Source organism: Podarcis cretensis (genome assembly GCF_951804945.1).
Source record: "Podarcis cretensis genome assembly, chromosome: 2".
In the NCBI taxonomy this organism is placed as follows: domain Eukaryota; kingdom Metazoa; phylum Chordata; class Lepidosauria; order Squamata; family Lacertidae; genus Podarcis; species Podarcis cretensis.
Window position 1 is genome coordinate 72,678,232 of NC_137171.1, and position 21,629 is coordinate 72,699,860.

The 21,629-nt window shown below is 47.7% G+C and overlaps 1 protein-coding gene across 1 annotated transcript in view; it reads left to right on the forward strand.

Moving 5' to 3' along the window:
* Positions 1 to 21,629, forward strand: part of APEH (acylaminoacyl-peptide hydrolase) — a 73,365-nt gene that overhangs the window by 3,522 nt on the left and 48,214 nt on the right. The window contains exons 3-27 of the mRNA XM_079965763.1: positions 505 to 631; positions 1,533 to 1,623; positions 1,988 to 2,063; positions 2,311 to 2,471; positions 2,883 to 3,020; positions 3,774 to 3,865; positions 4,447 to 4,487; positions 4,582 to 4,703; positions 5,734 to 5,794; positions 6,842 to 6,939; positions 7,314 to 7,365; positions 8,293 to 8,381; positions 9,062 to 9,200; positions 9,574 to 9,657; positions 9,745 to 9,825; positions 10,393 to 10,481; positions 10,608 to 10,798; positions 11,296 to 11,398; positions 11,525 to 11,631; positions 11,832 to 11,932; positions 14,584 to 14,891; positions 14,993 to 15,125; positions 17,645 to 17,771; positions 18,540 to 18,627; positions 19,460 to 19,538. Of these exons, the coding sequence (XP_079821889.1) occupies positions 505 to 631; positions 1,533 to 1,623; positions 1,988 to 2,063; positions 2,311 to 2,471; positions 2,883 to 3,020; positions 3,774 to 3,865; positions 4,447 to 4,487; positions 4,582 to 4,703; positions 5,734 to 5,794; positions 6,842 to 6,939; positions 7,314 to 7,365; positions 8,293 to 8,381; positions 9,062 to 9,200; positions 9,574 to 9,657; positions 9,745 to 9,825; positions 10,393 to 10,481; positions 10,608 to 10,798; positions 11,296 to 11,398; positions 11,525 to 11,631; positions 11,832 to 11,932; positions 14,584 to 14,891; positions 14,993 to 15,125; positions 17,645 to 17,771; positions 18,540 to 18,627; positions 19,460 to 19,538 (2,778 nt within the window). The remainder of the gene's footprint in view (positions 1 to 504; positions 632 to 1,532; positions 1,624 to 1,987; positions 2,064 to 2,310; positions 2,472 to 2,882; positions 3,021 to 3,773; positions 3,866 to 4,446; positions 4,488 to 4,581; positions 4,704 to 5,733; positions 5,795 to 6,841; positions 6,940 to 7,313; positions 7,366 to 8,292; positions 8,382 to 9,061; positions 9,201 to 9,573; positions 9,658 to 9,744; positions 9,826 to 10,392; positions 10,482 to 10,607; positions 10,799 to 11,295; positions 11,399 to 11,524; positions 11,632 to 11,831; positions 11,933 to 14,583; positions 14,892 to 14,992; positions 15,126 to 17,644; positions 17,772 to 18,539; positions 18,628 to 19,459; positions 19,539 to 21,629) is intronic.

The window sequence follows — 21,629 nt, forward strand, 5'->3', positions numbered from 1 at the left end:
TACATAGTCACAAATCACATTAAAACAGGTCCCTGGGTATGGTCTGAATGCACATGAGGTCACCGCTTTGCTGAAGCTAAGCAGGCCTGAGTATGGTCAGTGTCTGGATGGGAGACCACCTGCCAACCACGTTGTGAGCCATGACAGAAGAAGGGTGGGATATAAATGTAAGAAAGTAAATAAAATGTTTTTTGCAGCAACAAATCAATGTAAAATGGGGGGCAATGGAATAAAATCTGCGGAAGTCAAACCAGGATGAAATCATATCTTTAGACATGGGAAAATAAAGTTATTTGACTGGTGCTGGAAATATATATATTAAGGTAGGTTGACAGGCAAGTCTCTTGTGGGGGGAGGCTCCTCTTGTCTGCTCCTGGTCTTGCCTGAAATAGTTGGGGGAAGAGGAGGATGGGACAGTGATGTTGGGATTTTTTGTGGTAGAGGAAGATTGGTTCTTTCTGTGGTAGGCTGGACAGAAACTGAGTTCTCTCATTCCCTTTACAGAGTGGTCTCAGCGAGACTTGGAAAGAGCTGAAAATATAAAATTCTGCCATCAGTACCTCATCTTCCATGACAGCCACTCCATCGTGTACTCAAGCCCCTCTGGCAATTGCACAGAAATCAAGGGAGAGTAAGTCTCTTGTTTGTTGTGTTTCACCACGCTTTCTGCAGAAACAGCAGATCACTACCCAAAGCCTTGTGCTGAAGGGGGTCTCCCAAGGATCAGCACAGCCTTGAACCTCCAGTGCCAGGGATACATGTTCTGCACCAAAACAATCCAAACCCTTTAATGAGATCAGACTGCTATATTTTCAGAATTATTTGAGAGTCCATAATTTTGGACCGAAAGGGCCTCTAAGGCAGCTGACTGAAAATCAGAACACTAAAACAATGGTTAAGTGCCCTAATCTGCAATATCTAGCACCGTCAGAAGCCACAGGGAAAGACAAAACTGCAAACCTGCCCAGCAGCATACACTTACTGAGCAGGAACTTCTGGAAAATCCCAGTTTTTACTGCTTACTAAAGATAAGCAGGCCTTGGTTGGCAGGGGTGTTCCACAGCTGTGGCACCACACTTAAAAAGGCTCTCTCTTGTGTCATCCTGCCCTGGGGAAACGTGAGGTGAGGTAGTTCTTCTAATACATTATATGTATTGCCATACGTTTACTTTATTACCAAATGGCAATGGAGATGATCCACATGACCCATCCATCCCTTGCAATATCCTAGCTTGGTGTGCTTCCAAAGCCTCTTGTGTGTGGTGTTTGTTTGTTGCCCTTTGCAGCAGAAGGACCCCTTCCTTGGTGTCAGCACTGGCTGTTTCTCCCAGGACAGAGGGGCTGCTCCCCTCAGGCATAGCCAGCATGGCCACTGATGGGGAGTGGGGAGCCCAACAACACCTGGAGGGCCACATGTCCCCTGCTTGTCCTGGAAGGATGGGCACAGTCTGAGCTGCCTTCCTTTCTGGTACCTTCTTTGTGCCTGACCAAAGCCATCTTTCCTAGGCTAACCATCCTGTTTTCCTTCTTAGGCTGCTCAGTCGGGACTCTCCCAGTGGAGCACAGAAAGCCGTTCTACGAAAGACTAGCAACACCAAAGGCGAAGAGAAACAGTTCCTAGAGGTATATATAGCTGGCTTGAAGAAAGCTGAGCGAAGAGACTTATACCCTGGCTCTCTAATATGTTTATTCTGTGTAAGGCAGACCTTCCAGAGATGCTCTGCCCTTTCATTCCCAGAGCAACGTGGCTTCATATTTGGCCCGTTTGCTCAGTGATTCTCAAACTATCCGTCATGCTAACCCTAACCCTAACCCTAACCCGGGAGGCAGTTGTATGGCAGCTCTGACTTGAGTGGCTTTTGCTTCTTTTTGTTTGAAAGGAAAGGGGTCAGTTTGTGGCTCTTTCATGTGGCTCAGGATAGGTCCGGTCTCTGAGAAGACACTGGGTACATAAGAGACTAAGTGTGCCATGTGTCTGCTCCCACAGGTGTGGGAAAAGAACCGCAAGGTGAAGAGCATCGAGTTGACAGTCCTGGAGAAGCATGGCCAGGTGTACGAGGACGGTGAGCTTTCCTCGCAGCTCTGTTTCCATTTGTAAGAGACAAGAGAAGAGGATAGCTAGGCTCCAACATTCACCCTTTCCTTGCAGCTCGGGAGTGCTGGTGGTGGTAGGGTGTCCTCCGATATCCCTGATATGCACTGATAACGGAAGTCATTTTTGTCCTGGGAAACCTAGGAATGCTTCTGGTCATTGCATTTTTGATTGAGGTCAGTCAGTGAAATCTATTGTCATCTTGTTCCCTGCCCCAGACCATTTTGGCTGCTTGGCCTGGTCACACTCCGAGACGCACCTTCTCTACGTGGCGGAGAAGAAGCGCCCCAAGGCTGAGTCGTTCTTTAAGCCAAAAGCCCCTGAGCTGAGCAGCGAAGAGGAGCTGGCCAAGACAGAGCGACGAGACAAAGCTATTAAGGTAGAATGAACTTCTGCTTTGCCTTGTGTCCTGCAAGCCAGTATTTCAGTTTCTCTTCATCATCACCATATGCCATTTTTTTCCATACTCAGAGCAGCTCTATTCATAAGGCAATGCACTACCAATTACACTTATACCTGAAATGCAGTAAAGCTAATGCTTGCATCTTGAACAGTTGGCTCTGAGGGAGCAGTTGCCTCCGAGGGTAATGTTCCTGCAGTGGAACTGCGGAGTTTGTAAGCAAATGTGGGGGGGGGGGGGCTCGCTCACTCTTCAAAAAGTGGGAAGCGCTTGACTGATGCCAAGTTGAAAACCAGTGATGTGGGCGCTGGCAATCTCCCAGGCAGGTGAGACTCCCTTTGCTGTCACTCGAGCTGCCTCTGCATCAGGATCTCTCTTTGCTTTTCCTAGGGAGAGCAGTTTGTGTTCTACGAAGACTGGGGGGAGACCCTGGTGGCTAAAAGCACCCCTGTGCTGTGTGTATTGGATATTGAGAGCAACAACGTTTCGGTCCTGGAGAGCGTTCCAGAGCACATCTCCCCTGGGCAGGTCAGTACAGGATAAACTGAGGGAGAAGGTTGGCACCCAGTTAAGCCCAGTTGGATAAGGGTATTTTTATTTATTTTAAATACTTGCATTCTGCCTTCTAGCCCCAAGGAGGGGCTCTAAAAGGAACTTACAGAAGACTTCCACAAGTGTAGTATCTGAAACAGAAACAATGTGGAGTCATCCTCGGTGTTGCCTGTTACCCCCCACCCCCAAAAGTGTTATTTGCCAACTCCAATACTATAATAGCTGTTCCAAAATGGCTAGGATATAGTGGGAAGGACTCTGTGCTTGCCGGCCAAGATGCTTCCTTCCTGGAAAGTTAATTTCAAAATTATCTTCCAAGACAAGAGCCAGGGGGTGTTCCCCATCCATTTAATTCCAGGTTTCCATGGTACAGTCATACCTCATGTTACATTTGCTTCATGTTACTTTTTTTCAGGTTGTGTCCCGCAGTGACCTGGAAGTACCAGAAAGGGTTACTTCCAGGTTTCGTCACTCGCGCATGCGCACAAGCGCCAAATCGCGCCATGCACCTGTGCAGATACAGCGCTTCAGGTTGCGAACAGGCCTCCGGAACGGATCCCGTTCGCAACCAGAAGTACCACTGTATATATTAGTTGGGTCATTATACATCTGCTCTTGTCTTCCAACCTATCTTAACCCCGCATCTGTTGGCCTCACCAACAGTTGGAGATGTGCTAGAGTCACCCGCCTGCCTCTCCACACCTGACATGGCATTCCCTTCTCTCCCAGGCCTTCTGGGCTCCAGGCGACACTGGGGTGGTGTTCGCAGGCTGGTGGCACGAGCCCTTCCGCCTAGGGTTGAGGTACTGCACCAATCGCAGGTAAGTTTCCTACCAGGACAAGTAAGAATCCAAGTGGGATTGACTATCTTAGATAGATGAGGGACCAAATTTGGGGGGAGTGGGCCTACAAACATTCTGGGGTCTTTGGGGTTGGAGGTGCTTTGTATGCCTGCAAAACACACCTGTAGCCAGGAAGGATGTGGTCTTGTGGCTATGGAGGAGCTTGTGTGGCTTCATGCAGATGAGGTAGGCGCCCAGATTGGATAATGGGCCCTTTTCGATTCTAGAACGTGCCCATTTTCTGTTTGGGAACCACCCTGTTGCCTCATTAGGGAGAAGTCACCTCTTCACCCTGTCCTTTTAAACAGGGGCGGGAATTGTTTTTGTTTGTTACTATGTTACGTATTTTTGTGATTTTATATTGTAAACCACCCTGTGATCCTCAGATGAAGGTCGGTATAAAAATGTAATTAATAATAATATTCCTGTTATGTTCGTGTCTGGGTGATGAAGGAGACACTAGCTTGCAGGGAGAAGATAGATGTCCCCACCCCCTTAGCCAGTCTCACATGATGCTCTCCCATGTAAGCCCCACTTCTGTTTCGTGGTTTTCCTTCCAGATCAGCTATCTTCTATGTGGACCTGACAGGTGGTCGTTGTGGTGAGACATGTTTTCCTGTTTTATCATCATTGTCATCAGCCATGCAGTGACTTCTCAGTCCTCTTTTAATTCACTGTCTCCCTTCCCATTGCAGAGCTGTTATCGGACGACAACAAAGCTATTTGGTCTCCACGCCTGAGCCCAGACCAATGTCGCATTGTGTACCTGGAGAACCCGGCATCTGGGCCTCACCAACAGTGCAGCCGTCTCTGCATAGTGAGTATTGCTTTTAAGCCTTGAGTCTTTGCATGAGAGACGAATAAGCTCCTGCCCACTCCGGAGGTGAAGGCACAAGGAACACTTCTGAACTGGGCCCAGAGGTAGCAGGGGACCCAGACTCTTGAGTTTTCATTTTGAAAAATGTAAATATCTAGCCCTTTCCAGAAAGAAGGTTGTTACAAAGCAAAATGCGGAGGCATCAGTCTAACCCACTGCTTTGTAAGAAATGAGCCGGCTCCTGTCTTTCTGTGCTGCAGCTGAAGGAGTACAGTCACAGTTGTGAATGACTGATGAGTGCCGTAGAGAAATATTAGTCACATACACACCAGGGAAAAGCAAATTACAGCTTCACAATGTGTTACAGCTCATGAAAATTGAGGTTTTTGCCTGGTTTGGAGTTGGCACTGGGGGAGAGTAGTGTCAGGTAGAAATTCAACAGGTCACATATTTTCTAGGACAGAAACACAATTACGGGGAAAGTTCCAGCTTTTGGCCTTCTGCCTGCTAGACATCTTATTACTTGTGTGTGGCCCCTGATTTATTGTTGGGTCCTCCTCCCTGCCCGCGGAAGAGAATGTCAATTTGTATGTATTTGCATATGGCCCAAATTGTATGCAAATTGGAGGCCTCTTCTGCAGATAAGGAAGTGGGCCCAATCCCCATGCAGAAAGTCCTGTTGGCAGCTTTGTGAACGAGTCATTGAGCTCTTTGGCCTTTGCCAAACTGATGTGTGAGAAATCAGGCAAAGCACTGCATGAGCCTGAGTGAATTCTGCCTTGTTGGCAACCATAGTGGCAGGGGTTATGAGGGTTGCTTCTTGGAGAGCTTGGTCAGAGGAATTGAGGCAGAGCTCTTCAGTGAGAGCATAAGGAGAACCAAGGCCTGTCATTGTCCACCCAGAACTATCACATCAGGCCACCTCAGCACCTCCGTGAAGCATGTCTTGATGCTATAAAATATTTGTGGGGCAGGAAGCTGTGCACTGCCACATCCTTTTTTGATACCTTTTTATCTCTTTCCCCCCCAGTATGACTGGTACACAAAGCTCACTTCCGTCGTGGTGGAGATTGTGCCTCGGCAGAGCCAAGGTGTGTATTACAACCGTGCTGGAGCTCCCAGGGGTGTTTGATGGGGTCTGATGGAACCCTGTGGGTGCGCCAAGCATTCCATGTGCAACAACAGGCGAAGCCAAATATTAGGACCACTGCATATCACACACAGTCACATATCTTGTTCAGAATGGCCAGCGTTTATCACTGCGTTAACTACAGGAGTGTGGAATGTGAAATCTGCCTATAGGGCTGTGGATGGTTTGGGAGAAACAAGGTGGTGTTAAGGAGGAATGAAAGGAGGAGATTGTGGGGCAGTAGGGAAAAGACCTGAGCATTGGGAAAACTTGAAAACCAACCACAGGCTGCTCATGGCACCTTCTCTGTTAGGGTGTCTCTGGAAGCACCCCTTGGAATCTTTCTATATGTGTTGGAAGCCGCCCAGGGTGGCTGGAGCAACCCAGCCAGTGGAGCATAAATAATAAAATTATTATTATTATTATTATTATTATTATTATTATTATTATTAGAAGCAGCAGCAGCTTCTTTGCCTGCCTCAAGTTTGGAATCAGCAATGGCAATTAGGTTCTGTGTCTTCAGCAAGTATTTTTCTGCAGAATCTTTTGCCAGTTTTTTTCAGGAATTCAGAATCCACTTCGCCATTATTAGAAAAGCAGGCTCAGTAGGCAGATCCTGGCTGTGGAATATCACGGGGACTGGCTGCAAAGAGGGATTGGGGGGCCTTGGAATATATATGAAGAGAGACAGCATCACGGCTGACCTCATTAGGCAGGGTGAAGTCACTCGTTATAGGTGGCAGATTATTATTATTTTTGTTACCCTGAAAGGGCAGGAAATTGCCAATAATTGAATTTATTTTTTATCATTTTTACCACTCTGGGGAGTGCCAGTTGGGTTTTTGTTTTGTTTTGTTTTGTTTTGCCTTGGTGTCAGAATTTCATGGGCTATTTCTGGCTGGCATCCATGAAAGGGGCTTATCATGTGGATTCCTGGCCTAGGGGCATCCCTGTGTTTTCCACCAGAAGGGCAGCTGTTGTTTCAGTGAAGGCGCTTTGTCTCTTACAGGTGAATTCACTGGGATCTATAGCACAGCACTGTCAGAGCACTGCTGGGCAGCAGACAGGCAGAGGGTTGTGCTGGACACAATTCAACGTAGCAGGCAGGTAAGAACGAAGCGTAGAGTACCTTGAGCTTCAGACTGAAGCCAGGGGTAGTTCGGGCAAACTAAGCACAAAGGGCACCAATCAAAGGCTTTATTTGGCAACGGGCAAATTGAATCAGCATCACTAATATCTTTAAACTTCATGGGGATCTCACATTGATCCATACAACAAAGCAAAGGATTATAGCACTATCTGAACATTTGGCTCTTTCCAAATAGTGCGGTGGAGAAGGGATTGTTGTGCAAATCTTGCAGAACCTTTGCTCGTGTGTGTGTGTCTCCCCATTGATGAATTGCAGGACAGCTTGTTGTGTGAGAAGGTGCTTTCTGGATGCAACTGAGAGTAGATCTCTCTCATGCTGTCTTTTCCTCTAGGAGCTGATTGTAGTTGACACAGTGTCAGGCAGTGTGTGCTCTCTGACCAAGGGTAAGTAGCAAACTCCATAACTTGGCCCTCCATAATTAGTTCCTTCCAGTAACAGCAGTCTATGCTGTGTCCTGCCACTGCAATCCTCTGATCTTCTGGCAGAAGTGAGTCCTAATTTGTTTAATCTGTTTGGGGCAAAGCTATTCCAAGAGAACAGACAAGCCATCTTGCAGTCTGTTGTTCAGGGAGTTCTTCAGACCTTTGTCATCAGCCAGCGCAGTTGGAGATAATTGTATCTGGTGTCCTCACTTGCTTATCTTTTGCTTTTTCTCCACCCTTTTTAGTATTGCGCTAGACTGCCTTTGTAAGCATTTGGGTGAAAGATGCATCCCAAGCCAATATATTTATCCTAGTTTCTTAATGCCCACTGATCATCCAATGTGAACACCCCCATTGTTCTACTGACCTTTGCTTCACATGCACTGCCCCCTTCTCCAACCCCCTCCAAATTCTGCCAACGCTGCGTTCTTAATTTTAGTTCAGGTTCCAACCGTCAGCAGTTGGAAATTGGGATGCATCCAACAAAGCCATAACATTCGCAGAATGACTTACGTTTGCACAACAGACCTTTCCCTATCTCCTTACCCCACGACGACAACCCCCTCCCAAATCTATTCTGGGAGTTTCCCCAAGCCCTGGAACTGATGGGGGGAGGAGAGTGAGGTGAACCTCCACTGCACAAGCAGGAGGACTTCTCTGGATACAACCCATTTTGTTGCATATTCCGTCCATTTTTATATATTTTTCCGCATATCAAGTCAGTTTTTCTCTGCCCCAGAGCTTTGCTCATATGAGGCCAGCTTGCCCAGGCCTTCAGTGCTCAAATGCTAACATACCAGGTCAGAAACAAAGCGGTGAGGGCTGCATACTCCACACCTGAGCACAGAATATGGGGGAAGAGAAAACTTTATTCTTTTACTAACCTAGGTTCCCGTCTTGGAAGCTGGGCCCTGCTCACTGTCGACCGAGATCTGATGGTGGCCAGATTCTCCACTCCAAACTGCCCTCCCGTGCTTGTAAGTGTCCAGTGGTCAAAGGTTTGGCAGAGGGACCTGGGCTTGACACTCCTCAGAATTGCTTGTTGCAGTAATTCTAAAATAATACTTCCTGTGCTTTCTGTCACTTTACATTTTGCTTAGGACTATCCAAATATTAAATAGACCAAGCCTGTAGACTTTGACTTAGGAACTGGTCTGTATCAAATGAATCATTCGGGGCCCCTTTATCCTCAACTTGGAAAGTTATTTTTTCGTCTTATGTCAAAAACTTGTTTGGCTGTGATTTCACAAACTTTGTGGCCGGGATGCAACATCCTGTTAGTTATGTGCTTAACTGATTCTTTTTTTGGGGGGGGGGGAGGGAGGGAATTCTGATGAGGGCAAAATATGAGGCACTGGCCATCATGTTTTGTTGCCCAAAGTGCAGATTTTTACAGCCAAAGCTGAAACAGCACAGAGACTGTAGGGTCAAGGATGGTCGGCAGTGCAGTGTGTGATGATTAAGAGCCCAGGGACAGAACACAACGTGGACCCCCTGTCCCCATTGGGCTTACCTCTTTTTTTCTTTTCAAATATCTGACGTGTGCTGCTGCTTAGGGGACATGCTCTGCTTCTTATGTTCTCGGTGACCTTGTGCGGTCCAAGTAAGAGAGATCTGCTCCAGTGGTGCTGGATTCCTCTATGTCCTCTTGCTGCAGATGGTGGCCTTCCTGCCTCCTGCTGGCAAGGAAGCTGAAGTTAACTGGGTGTGCCTGGAAGAAGCCAGCCCAATTCAAGAAATCTCTTGGGATGTCCGTACCCTGCAGCCTCCTCCAGAGCAGGACAACCCCCAGTATGGTGAGGGGCCAGAGAAAAAGAATTGGACAGACATTGCCAGAGATCAAGGAATTTCATTCCCTGCTTTGAGCCAGGGAAGAAATTGGGGCATTGAGGCTGTGATATGCAGATTGTGGGAGGAAATGGACACCACTCACTTACGCTAGATCTGCCATTGCAGGGAGATGGAATTATCCTCCTCTCCTTCCCCTGTGTATTGTTCTGGGAAGTTCTCCTGACCCTCCACAGCAGATTGGAGGGAAGCACAAGGGGAAAGGCCTGTTGCTCTAGTGGGAGCCCTTGCGTTGACTTCTGTGAGTGCACTGGGTTAGTTGAATCTAGGCCTTTGTGCCTGATTTTCACCAGATCTGCAAACTGTGGTCTTTCCTCACAGCGGGCCTCAGTTTTGAAGCCATCCTACTCCGGCCCACTCAGGAGCCAAGGAAGGCCAAGTTTCCATTAGTGGTGTCACCCCATGGTAAGTGCTTTGTCTTCATCGCTCCCTTCCCCTCATTCAAGGCACAGGCCCTTCATCTCACTGGCACTCCCGTCTTCTCCTTTGCAGGAGGCCCACACTCAGTGTTCACCACCAGCTGGATGCTGTACCCAGCACTGCTCTGTCGGATGGGGTTTGCTGTGCTGCTGGGTAAGTGGTGGCCCAGAGCATTCTCAGTCACCCAGTGGGCTGCCGGGGTCTCAGTTTATCTTAGAATAGGGCATCACAATTAGGAGACTGGACTGTCAATGGATCCTCTCCCATGACAGCGGTAAATGACTGCAGCGTGGTCCAAATAATTTGGCCTTTTCCTGTCTAGTCCAGTCTGTCTCAGTTGCTCAACAGGTGTGCTATGGGAGTGACACTGGAGGAGGAATGACAGTAGTCAAGTTCAGGTAGCAGGTAGGGAGAGCTGGAGATTCCTGCCATGGTATCATCCTTCCATTAGAGGAAGCTATGACGATAGACTGCTCTGCCTCCTTTCTTTTAGCAAATGCTTTGTGCCACTGGGGAAGTGGTAATTCTGCATTGATTTGTTTTGGATGTTTGTATGTGATGCCAATAAAAGGTTTGATGATGATAATTAGAGGAAGCAACCTCCTGCCCAGTGATTCTGCAACCTGGTTGAGCAGAGTGACACCTCCTTCGAGAGCAGGAGGCTCAGCTTTAGCAAAGAACTGGAGATCTCAATGAGCCTGTTTTTCTCCCTTCCCTAAGTGAATTACCGAGGATCACTAGGCTTTGGCCAGGACAGTGTGGACTCCCTTCCAGGGAAAGTGGGCAGTCAGGATGTCAAGGATGTGCAGGTAAGAGGGTTTCAATCCCCCTTTCCAGGGCAAGCAGGGGGGGGGTGGAGCTGTAGATTTTTTCACTGGTGGGAAGATGCTGCAGTACTGTTTTCCCCGCTGCTGCACCCACCGCCTTCTTTGCAGTTCTGTGTGGAACAGGTGCTACAGGAGGAACTGACGGATCCACAGAGTGTGGCTGTGCTTGGTGGCTCCCATGGAGGCTTCCTATCCTGCCATCTCATCGGCCAGTACCCTGGCACCTACAAGGCTTGCGTGGCCAGGAATCCCGTGGTCAACGTGGCCTCCATGGTCGGAAGCACTGACATCCCTGACTGGTGCGTACCAAAGGCAGCCTGAGCAGCTGCAGTTTCTCCTTCATGCCTGTGGCTACTGTAATGAGGACACAAGAAGGCCCATACACTCCTGCATCCTATTCTCCCAGTGACCAACCAGCTGCTGATGGGGAGCCTGCAAACATGACCCAAGGGCAAGAGCACTCTCCCAAGGTGGTTCCCAACAATTGGTATTCAGAGATGTACCACCTCACGGTGAACACACCCATCGTGGCTAGTAGCTATTGATAGTCTTAACACATACATACCATGAATTAATTGAATTGTCCTTTAAAACCATCCAAGTTGGTGACCATCACTATATTCCATAGTTTTAATTTATTTATTTACCCATTTATAATCTGCACTTTCATAAAATGCACTGGTCCCAATGTACAATGTCGCTTTCTGCACCTGTCAGCTGGAAGAACTTTCCGTTTATTCCTGCTCTCTGCTTCCCGTTCCCTCTGTTTTGATACCTGCTGTGCTGCTACTCCTAGGTGCCTGACGGAGGCTGGCTTACCGTATGACCAGACTGCCCTCCCAGATCCCAGGCAAGGGGCAGAGATGCTGCTTTGTTCACCTATGCAATACGTTGACAAGGTACAATCCACACAGACCTTCCCTCTCCACATCCATTGGTCCAAGAACTCCATGATTTCGCTACTTCGTTTTCAGAGCTTTGGTTTTTCCACCTGCCTTGATATCTTTGCCCTTTTTCCTCCTTAGGTTCAGACACCTGTTCTTTTAATGATAGGAGAGGAAGATAGACGTGTACCCCCCAAGCAAGGCTTGGAATATTACCGTGCTCTCAAGGCCAGGGGTGTCCCAACCCGGTAAGCATAATAAGCAAACAATGCAAAGGAGCTGGCTGAAAGGAGGCTCTGTAGGGACAAAGGGGTGGTGGTCAAGAGGCTAGAAATATATGTGACTGGGTTAGGAGGGGAGAATTGCGTTTGGGTAGAAGGTCTGGCAAGAGAGAGTGGTGTGAAAAATAACCGCATTACACCTAATATTTGTGTCTCTCTCTTTCTAGGATGCTGCTTTATCCGGGCAATAACCATTCGCTCTCTGGTGTGGAGGCCGAGGCAGACGGTTTCATGAATATTGCACTCTGGCTGATCCAGCACTTGAAATGATAACTACAGAAGCTGGCCTACTCCTTTTGTAACCCGCTTCCATACTAATAAGCAGCGTGGCCAGCCGACATAATCCAAGGCACTTCAATTCCAAACAGCCACCATAGGGACTGGTTACTCTGGTATTCATGTCGTCCAGAACTTGAATAAGTATATGGCAGAGGTCACCTTCATCACACACTTTGTCAGATCATGCCCTCTGATAAGTAGTTCCACCACAGCAGGTGGCTTATTTGGAGGTGTCAGGTGCTGGGTACTGATTTTTGAATCTCTGTCTTTAGCCTTAGTCTTTGGGGACAACAGGTAAACTACAAAGACTCCTGCTGCAAAAGTAAATAAAACACACCTGATTGTCTAAGACTGCTCGCTCCTGACTTTTGAGAGGCTGACTTGCAAAGTGTAATTCTTTATAGAGATTGGGAACAACTGGGGCTTGTCAACTACTGAGATACAAACTTTATTGGAGAGTACTGGATATTTTTTTGAAGAAGAGATAACAGGACTAGCAATTTTTTGACTCAAAGGGAAAAGAGGTAATTCACAAAGAGGGTTTGTGGAATGTAATGCGCAACTGTTGCTTTTGCTCTTCAGAACTCCTCCCATCCAGCTTATAGCTACAGATGTCACCAGGAACTAAATCCCCAACTGATCATAGTGCATATGAACCTCTCATGCTGTGTTGTCTCAGGACAAATTCCTGCTTGACACTCTGCTATATCATTTTTCTCTTGTATATACAGGCACTGTTTTCTCTGGTGCTTCCTGATACATTATCATGGAAGTAGACTCTACAATTGGTCTTTCTTTTGAGTAGAGGGGGAATTCAGAGACCCATTACCCTATCTGCTGCTGGTTTCTGTTGGGAACTGAGAGGTGGACTATCAATAGCCACCTTAACATTCTTGTTATTTTCATTGGCTTTGTCCCATCCCTTGTCAATTTTCCCCGATTATTATTATTATTATTATTATTATTATTATTATGTCTATACCACCCGTCATCCAAGGATCACAGGGCAGTTTACAGTATAAAAACCCAAAGCACAGTAACAAACATAACACACGCCAGTTTAAAAGGCCATAGAATATCTAATTAGCCTTGAATTCTTGAAAATGCAAGTATTTTTTCATTATTTATCTATCCATTTAAGAAACCTTAAATGCAACAGGAGGACATCTGATATTAATGTACTTGAGTATATCACTAATTACCACCATTCTTTCTAAAAACATCCTGTTAAAGTTCCTGTTCACCTGTTCCTTCAGTTCTGCTTTACATAAGCCCCAAAGTAGCCAAAAACCTTCAAGACAGATTGGGTATTGTTAATACTTCCTGGGCTTTGAAGATGCTCAAACTCAGGACAAAAGGGAGAAACTTACTAAGAGGAAGGCATGTTTGGCAAACCCTCACCATGATCAACTCCTGCCCGGAAACCTATGTCCCCTCTGTGGAAGGATGTGTGGATCCAGAATTGGCCTCCACAGTCACTTACGGACTCACTGTTAAAACCATGTTTATGGAAGACCATCCTACTTGGCTACGAGTGATTGCCAAAGAAGAAGAACACCTTAATTTGTAAGACAACCACTTTTGTCATGGGTTGGGAGCCTGTGGCTCTCCCATTGTTGTTGAACTCCAGCTCTCCTCACCCCCATCTATCATGGCCAATAGGTAGGGTGTCCCTGTAGGGGCCAAAGGTTCCTCATTCCTTTGTTAAGATAGCTGCTTTGCATTTGTGCTGGGAACCAAGTTACCAGATTTTGAATTCCTACTAAATAGAAGATAGTGTACGATTAACCATGCCACAATTTCCCAGTATTTTTGCCATTTTCATTCCGAGGGCTTGGGTCAGATTAAAATGTATTTTGATTCTCATGCTGTGTTCCGTTGGTTAAATTGTCCACTTAGGCCAGTGAACAGAGCTACAATTTAACTTGAATCTCCTATATTCACAGTCTGCCTCCTGTATCCCACTGCTTTTTCAGCAGTGCTGCATAAGAGTAATTGGTTGCATCCTTTGCATTCTCCATAGGCTGTAAATGAAAGTGTTGTAACAAATGAAACGTTGCCAAGAGACCGCTGCTGAAAGCACCACCCTGATCCCATCACCTTCCTTTAGTTCTGCTGCTGCTTCCAGGGGATTGACCTTCCGTTGAGAAAATGTCTTGAGGGAGATGCACACACCAGTATGACTTGTTAAATTGTGCGCAGTTGTGGGTGAGACAGCCTGAGCTTATCTGATCTATATAACACCAGGTTCACAGCGGGGGACTATAGAATGGAGATTGGGGTCTGGGGCTAGGAGCGAGTTTTATTCACAGTAGCTGGTGTTCGAGCGTCTGTGTAATTGCGTTCTCGTCACCTGTGCGGTTTCCCTTCCTTCATCACATTGTTTTACTCTCGCCCTTCCAAGCAGCTTGCGGCAGGGCAGCGTGCAAGCGTGGTTCTCACGTACCCAGCAACCCTGCAGGTCAGCTGAAGTGAGTGAATGGTTATGAGAAAAAGAAAGAAGCAAAACTTTGTTGTTGTGGTTGCCTTTATTATGGGCAGGGAGGGAGACCCCGATACAGTCAGTTCTCAGTGGGATCCTGCGCGTCTCACAGGGATCAGAAACAGCGCCGTCGATACCTCAGCTGTGACGAACACAAGCCTCCCCTTCGCGTGTATTTTTAAGTTTAGTTGCCTGCCTGAAAAAAAAGGAGCGGCAGGATCGGGGGCAAGAAAGGCCGCCACCCCTTCGGCTGGGCCTTCCCAGCAGGGATTTCCAGGGGGAACCGCGAGCAGAGGCCTGGCTCTGTCCCCGCCTCCTCTCCCCGCCCGGCCAAGGGCTGTCGGCACCGCCCGCTTCCCGCCCGTGCGCTGTGGCCGCCCTGCTGTCCCGGGACAAGCGCCTCTCGGGCTGTTTCTGGGAAACTTCCAGGGCGATGGCTTCTAGAGCGGAGCGGGCGGAAGAGGCGGTGAGGCTGCGGAGCAGGGGAGGAGGGCGCCGGGGAAGCAGGGGCCGCCGGGCAAGCGCCTCCATTTGCCCTGAATAACGCCGCCTCTTCTCTCCTCCTAGCCTCCAGCGGGGTCGGGTCCTCTGGGCGCCCTGTACCGGGAGCTGAGCCGGTTTCCCCGCGTGACTTATGCCAGTGTGGGAGTCGGGTTTGCTGCCTGCGGCGCCGCCGCTGAGTGCCTGCCCCTCTACACGGGTGAGCCAGTTGCGCGGGTTAGGCGCTCTCCTCTCCCGGACCCCGCTTCAGAAAAGCCGAGGTTGTGTGGACAAGCCCAGGGGGAGGTCGGGCTGAGCTGTTGATGGGCGGGCAGTTTCCCTCCCCGTTCTCTTTTCGACGGGCATCAGCACTGCTCCATTAAAAACACATGGAATTAAAGTAGTGAACAGAATGTTGCAAGTGACTCAAGCCCACGCTGGGGAATAGACTATGTTTATAAACCCAGAGAGTCTTCTGCTGGTTTCCTCACTTCCAGAAGTGAAGTTACACAGGGACTTTTCTGTAGTGGCTCCGTCCCAGTGGGAACACCTTCCCTTCAGGTGTCAAGGAAACAAACAACTATCTGACTTTTGGTGCTTTTTGAGTCTGGTTATATATATACCTGGTCCTTTGCTGTTAATCAATTGTTTTAAAAGCAAATATTAATATGCAGTGCCGTCCACTTTGGGCATCTCAGACCCCGAGCCAGTTAAAAATGGAGTTGCAGTGGCCTTCCATTTGAGCTATGTCACAGAGAGAGGTTGACATAAGACAGCCAGGACACCTCTTACTTGGTAGCAGATGAGAAAAATATTGGATTGCCCCCCCCCCCCTGTCTCTTGCCTGTTACACCTCTGGGATTAGAAGAATCATGGCATGGAGGTCAGAAAACTAAGTTGCCTTTTCAACAACCTGCCTCCATTGGGGCCTTGTCTTAGGTCCGGAGGAGAGGAGTTGGCCCAGACTTTTAGAAACTCTCAGGTGTGTTGTAATCATATGCACTGCAAAAAGCTGACTTCACTGTGTAAGAATAACACCATCCCAGCCTATACATCTCAAGTTTGCAGTTACTTCCAAGTTAAAAGATGATGCGTAATTTATAAAAAGAAAAAAAAAATATCACATATGCTGAATGCAAGGGGGGTGGGGAGTGGCTGCCCCCTTTCTATATGGTAAAGTAAGAGACTTGTGTATAATGTCAAATTAGGAGCCAAATATTATAAGTAACATGATTTGAGACTGTGGTTAAAAATGCTATGTGCTGTCAGGCCTTGCAGCATCTCATGGCAACTGACAGTTTTCCTGCAGTGAAAGAGATGTTTAGGATGGGTTGTCACTGTCCACTTGCTCTACTGGCAGGAAGTAGAATCCTCCAGGAGGGGTTACCTGAGTGGGCTGGGCAACCTCTTTCAATATGCTAATATTCAAGCCTGAATAAACTCTTGAGAACTATGATCAGTAATGTGGCAACCAAGAGCTATAAGGGAGGAAAGCTTAATGGGCTGGATTGTAACAGTAGCTAAGAAATGAAGATAAGAGAGATGGCCATATAGATAGGGAAATAAGAGAGGGAAACCCCTCTCCAGACTGCAGGATAAGGACCCCTGTTTTAAGTATGCTGATGGTACTCATCTTTATACACCTGGTTGTGGCTGATCCTAGTACCTGCAGTAGCAAAATATTACAACAGGGCAGGCCAACACCCCTTCTCACTGCAGAAAAAAAGCTTAACACAAAGTCCAACATTCTCTTTTCCTTCATTGGAGGAGGGGAGTCTAGGATGAGTTTGGGTGCAAACTATGTCCCTGTGACCTGAAGGAAGCCTTTGCTGACACATATTTGCCCAGGTGGCAGCTCTGCAAATCTGCCCTAGGAGAGCCTTGGTCCCAAACGTGGCAGGTGATGCTGCACTTCTGGTGAAGTGTGCTATGATGCTCTGGTGTCCTTGCCTTGAACAGAGCCCTCCAAAAATATTGAAAAAGTTGCTATCTCAATATTTCCCATTAGTTTTCTCTGTCACACAGAAAAATAAGTATATTTCCAATTTGCCGCTCTGCCTGGTGTTGGTGAGAGTGGAAAGCCAGGCAGTTGGGTCTTGAGCATATGTAGAAGTTAGGTCCCAGTCCCACTCAGTGAGGCTGTTAAGATAAAGCTGCAAAGTTGGCCAAGAATCTCACAGCCTAATTTGTATCTAATGCTAATGATTTCCAGCTATCTGTAGAATGTCAAGTGTCTGTTCTCAGTTAGAAAAATGTCACTTATGCTGAATTTGTAGCATGAAAGAGGATGATAACTGCATTATGTGTGACCTCTAAACAATGATAAGCAAAAACGTCTCTTGAAATTACCAATTCCAGAAGTCTTTAGTGAGACCCGTTACACATGCTGTTTACTTGCAATTTCAGTTCTGATGAGCTGCACTTTCTCTAAATGTCTCTAAACACAGTTAACTGTCATCTCTCACAAGATTAATTCTGGTATAACACATTCTCAACTCCTTTATTGCTGGATGAGGTGCTCTTTCTCCCCGTAGCTCTACAGTCAGTTCTCCATTTCTGAACTCTGGTTATCTTAATCATGGTGTCTTGGAGCAGAATCGGTGTCTCTGTCTTGCTGGCTTTCTGGACTTTGTGCTTCCCACAGAATTCCACATAAAATTCAGAAACAGCAGTACTACACACAGGGATAGGAGATTCCAAGGCTCAGATACCTGGTCTTACCTCCCTCCTTTCCTGCAGAGTGGTGCCAGCCTGACCTGGGGCGCTGTCAGAAGCTGCATTTCAGCCGTCAGTATATCCTACACCACAATAGCAGAGCAATTGTCTCCGTTACTCCTGTTGGCGTTCCAGCTGAGATCCGGGACCAGTACGTAGAGCATCCAGTTGCCCTTAGCATACCTAACCATGCTTTAGAAATTCAATCCAGACTTGGATTGGGATAACCTGGCACAAGATAAAATATAAACCAGACTAAGGATAATAAACTTTTCCCAAGGAACCGAGATAGGTTAGAATGGGTTGTTTTCAAGGGGTTGCTTTAAGAGAACATAACTTCTTTTGCCTTGGTGACAAATTGTGCTACCCTATTAACTGTTAGCTATAACTGGCATCAGTTTCCCCAAGGCCAAGATCCTTCTTTGTGCAACCTGAAAGTCTTCTACTGGGAGTGATGGGAATCATAGGACTGCATATAAACTATTTAGCTCCTTTCCAGGTTGGAGGGTTTTGCTTAAAGAAGATGGAAATAAATGGGGTTTAACCAAATGACCTATCTATTGGTTTACTTGCACAGACTTTATGCTTTGTTTTGGGGGCAGTTATGCAACAATGAGTGCTCATCCTGACTTGACTTTGGGTTGTTTATATATCATCCTGTCAATTTGCTCGTCCCATACTTTGTGATGTTAGGAAAGTGACAGGGAAATGAATTTCAAAGTCCTTTTTAAAAAAGTAGATTTGTTGCACTAAGGTAAGAGAGTTCTTTAACCTACTTGTACAAACCTAAAGTTTTGAATCCCTCCTGAAAAATACTGATGGTCTTTGGTGTGGGGGTGGGAGTAGGGTGTCCTTTGGTTTTAAATGCCTCTCAGAGCTGGCTCTGCTGCTCATGTTGTCCCTATCTCCTGTGCCACAGACTGCTGATCAGAATGTCACCCACTGGGATGCATAAGGCTGTTTTCACCCATCACTTGGAAATGGGGCAGAAGCAGGAAGTGATAGAGGTAAAATGGTGTATGTGCGTGACAGTAAAGTGCATGCTAGCTAGCAAATACCCGTCACACCTACAGAGCAAGGATGGTGCTGCAAAGACTTATTAAATGCTTTGTGTAGAAAGAGTAGGAATAGTGTTGCTGCACCCAGGTTTCTGTATTTAGAATTTTGTAGGAATATACTTTTACAATACTGTATACAGCCATCCGCTTGTGGGCTGTTATTATCTGCATTATAAAATATTGTGGTTTTATAATTATAATAATAATTTGGAGAATTTGGTGGGTTGTTTTATTATTGCTGGTTCACTGGGGGTGCTTTGTAGAAATAACCTTGTATTTTACATTTTAAAACTGATGCTGTTGTATTATTTATTTATATTTTATAATGTAAACTGCTTTGAAAGAGTTATTCTTGGGAAGGCAATCTATAAATGTTTTAAATAGAAATAAATAGTCAAAGCTGGTTACCACAGGCCTCTGGATATAACAGAATAACTTGATAATTGCCTTTTTGTTAACATGAAATCTGAGATTCAGCCACGGATGAGAAGGAAGGAAGTCTGCAGTATTATGTGTGAAACATCTAGGGAATCTGCCTTTATGGGGATACATAGACAGACCAAAGGTGAGGGATTACATGCACAGTCCCTTTGGACTGGTATCACTGGGCACATGTCTCTTAAAATCTGGCACAGCCCTCCCTCACCTCTTCAGCTCCCCCATCTTTTTCAGTCCTAGCAGTGGAGTCAGGGAAGAAAGTGGCTATGGTGCTTGAGGGAATGTAGCAGGCCTGTTGCATGGTAGTGGTGGGCATTGGCTCTTGCTGATCTCTGTTTCTCAGCAGGTCTGGAACAAGAGTGGAAGGGTGAGAAGTATTAATCTCACAGCACTGGATAAACATGGCAGAGTATACGCAGATGGTAAGGGCAAAAGAAGTGGGCTTGGCTGTATGCTGCTACTCTGCAGACAAAGCAAGTGATGTTCCCTCAGTCCTGTGTGCCCTGCTCTCTCCCAGCACAACACTTGCTCATGCTTCTTCCTATTAACATCCTCTCCCTAACGCCAAAGGAGAACACTATATTCTTTCTTCTTCCACTGCCCTTTCAGGCATCTCTGGGTGGTGTTTATAAAAGGTCCTCCTTAACTCTCACTGGAACCAGGTTTTCAGATCTTAGTGACAAGGCTAAGCTGAACTGCTTTGGTGAATGTCACACTAGCCATGCACCTAGGTCACAAAGCACATGTTTACATGTTTCTGTCTGTGAAAACAGGCTGAGGTAGAATTCTGGTGAGGCCACATTCATATACAAATACACAGCACAATTTGAGACCCGGTCTATGCTACTTGAGATTTCACTGTCTGCCCTACTTGCTTAGCTTGGCCTTTAGATCGCAAATCCCGAGCTCTTTGCGACTCTCCTGTGTGGGTGTCTGAGGGCCCTGCTCCTTCCTGCCACTCACCATCTGGCCCGGGGCGGGGCCTGAAGCCCCATAAGGACTGCTGTGCTCTGCTGCCCAGGAGGACTCTCCTGCGTGGGTGTCTGAGGGCCCTGCTCCTTCCTGCCACTCACCATCTGGCCTGGGGCGGGGCCTGAAGCCCCATAAGGACTGCTGTGCTCTGCTGCCCAGGAGGACTCTCCTGCGTGGGTGTCTGAGGGCCCTGCTCCTTCCTGCCACTCACCATCTGGCCCGGGGCGGGGCCTGAAGCCCCATAAGGACTGCTGTGCTCTGCTGCCCAGGAGGACTCTCCTGCGTGGGTGTCTGAGGGCCCTGCTCCTTCCTGCCACTCACCATCTGGCCTGGGGCGGGGCCTGAAGCCCCATAAGGACTGCTGTGCTCTGCTGCCCAGGAGGACTCTCCTGCGTGGGTGTCTGAGGGCCCTGCTCCTTCCTGCCACTCACCATCTGGCCCGGGGCGGGGCCTGAAGCCCCATAAGGACTGCTGTGCTCTGCTGCCCAGGAGGACTCTCCTGCGTGGGTGTCTGAGGGCCCTGCTCCTTCCTGCCACTCACCATCTGGCCTAGGGCGGGGCCTGAAGCCCCATAAGGACTGCTGTGCTCTGCTGCCCAGGAGGACTCTCCTGTGTGGGTGTCTGGGGGCCCTGCTCCTTCCTGCCACTCACCATCTGGCCCGGGGCGGGGCCTGAAGCCCCATAAGGACTGCTGCGCTCTGCTGCCCAGGAGGACTCTCCTGCGTGGGTGTCTGAGGGCCCTGCTCCTTCCTGCCACTCACCATCTGGCCTGGGGCGGGGCCTGAAGCCCCATAAGGACTGCTGTGCTCTGCTGCCCAGGAGGACTCTCCTGCGTGGGTGTCTGGGGGCCCTGCTCCTTCCTGCCACTCACCATCTGGCCCGGGGCGGGGCCTGAAGCCCCATAAGGACTGCTGCGCTCTGCTGCCCAGGAGGACTCTCCTGCGTGGGTGTCTGAGGGCCCTGCTCCTTCCTGCCACTCACCATCTGGCCTAGGGCGGGGCCTGACAGGCCTCACAGGGATGATTGCTGTCACTGCTGCTGCGGCCCAGGGGGATCCGGAGGGGTGCAGAGTTCTTTTTAAAATGTTTTAAAATTTTCCTTTTCCTTTTTATTTCTTTATTATTATTATTATTATTGTCATTATTATTACTGTATATGCAGGGATGGGGTGGGGGTGGGATGGATGTTTAGTTGGGAATTTGTTTGATTTTGATGGATTTGTAATTTTTACAGTTTTTTATTTGTTTTGTTTTTTGTTTTTTGGGGTTTCTTTTTTGTTTTGTTTTCATTGTTTTAAGGTCTTATTTTGTTCTTAAGGGGAGGGGTCAGGGCTGCCGGGGAGTGGGTCCCAGCCAACAAAATGGCTGCGGCATGTTCCACAGGGGGGGATGCGTTGGGACAACCGATCTCAGTGATCTCGGGTAGGAGGAGGAGTTACGCTAAGACCAGACCATGTCATTACAGAGGAGGCAGGTTTAGTCGTTGTCTGAGGACTATCCCTGCCTCCAGGTCTGGTCCTGACCAGATGGATACTAGAATCA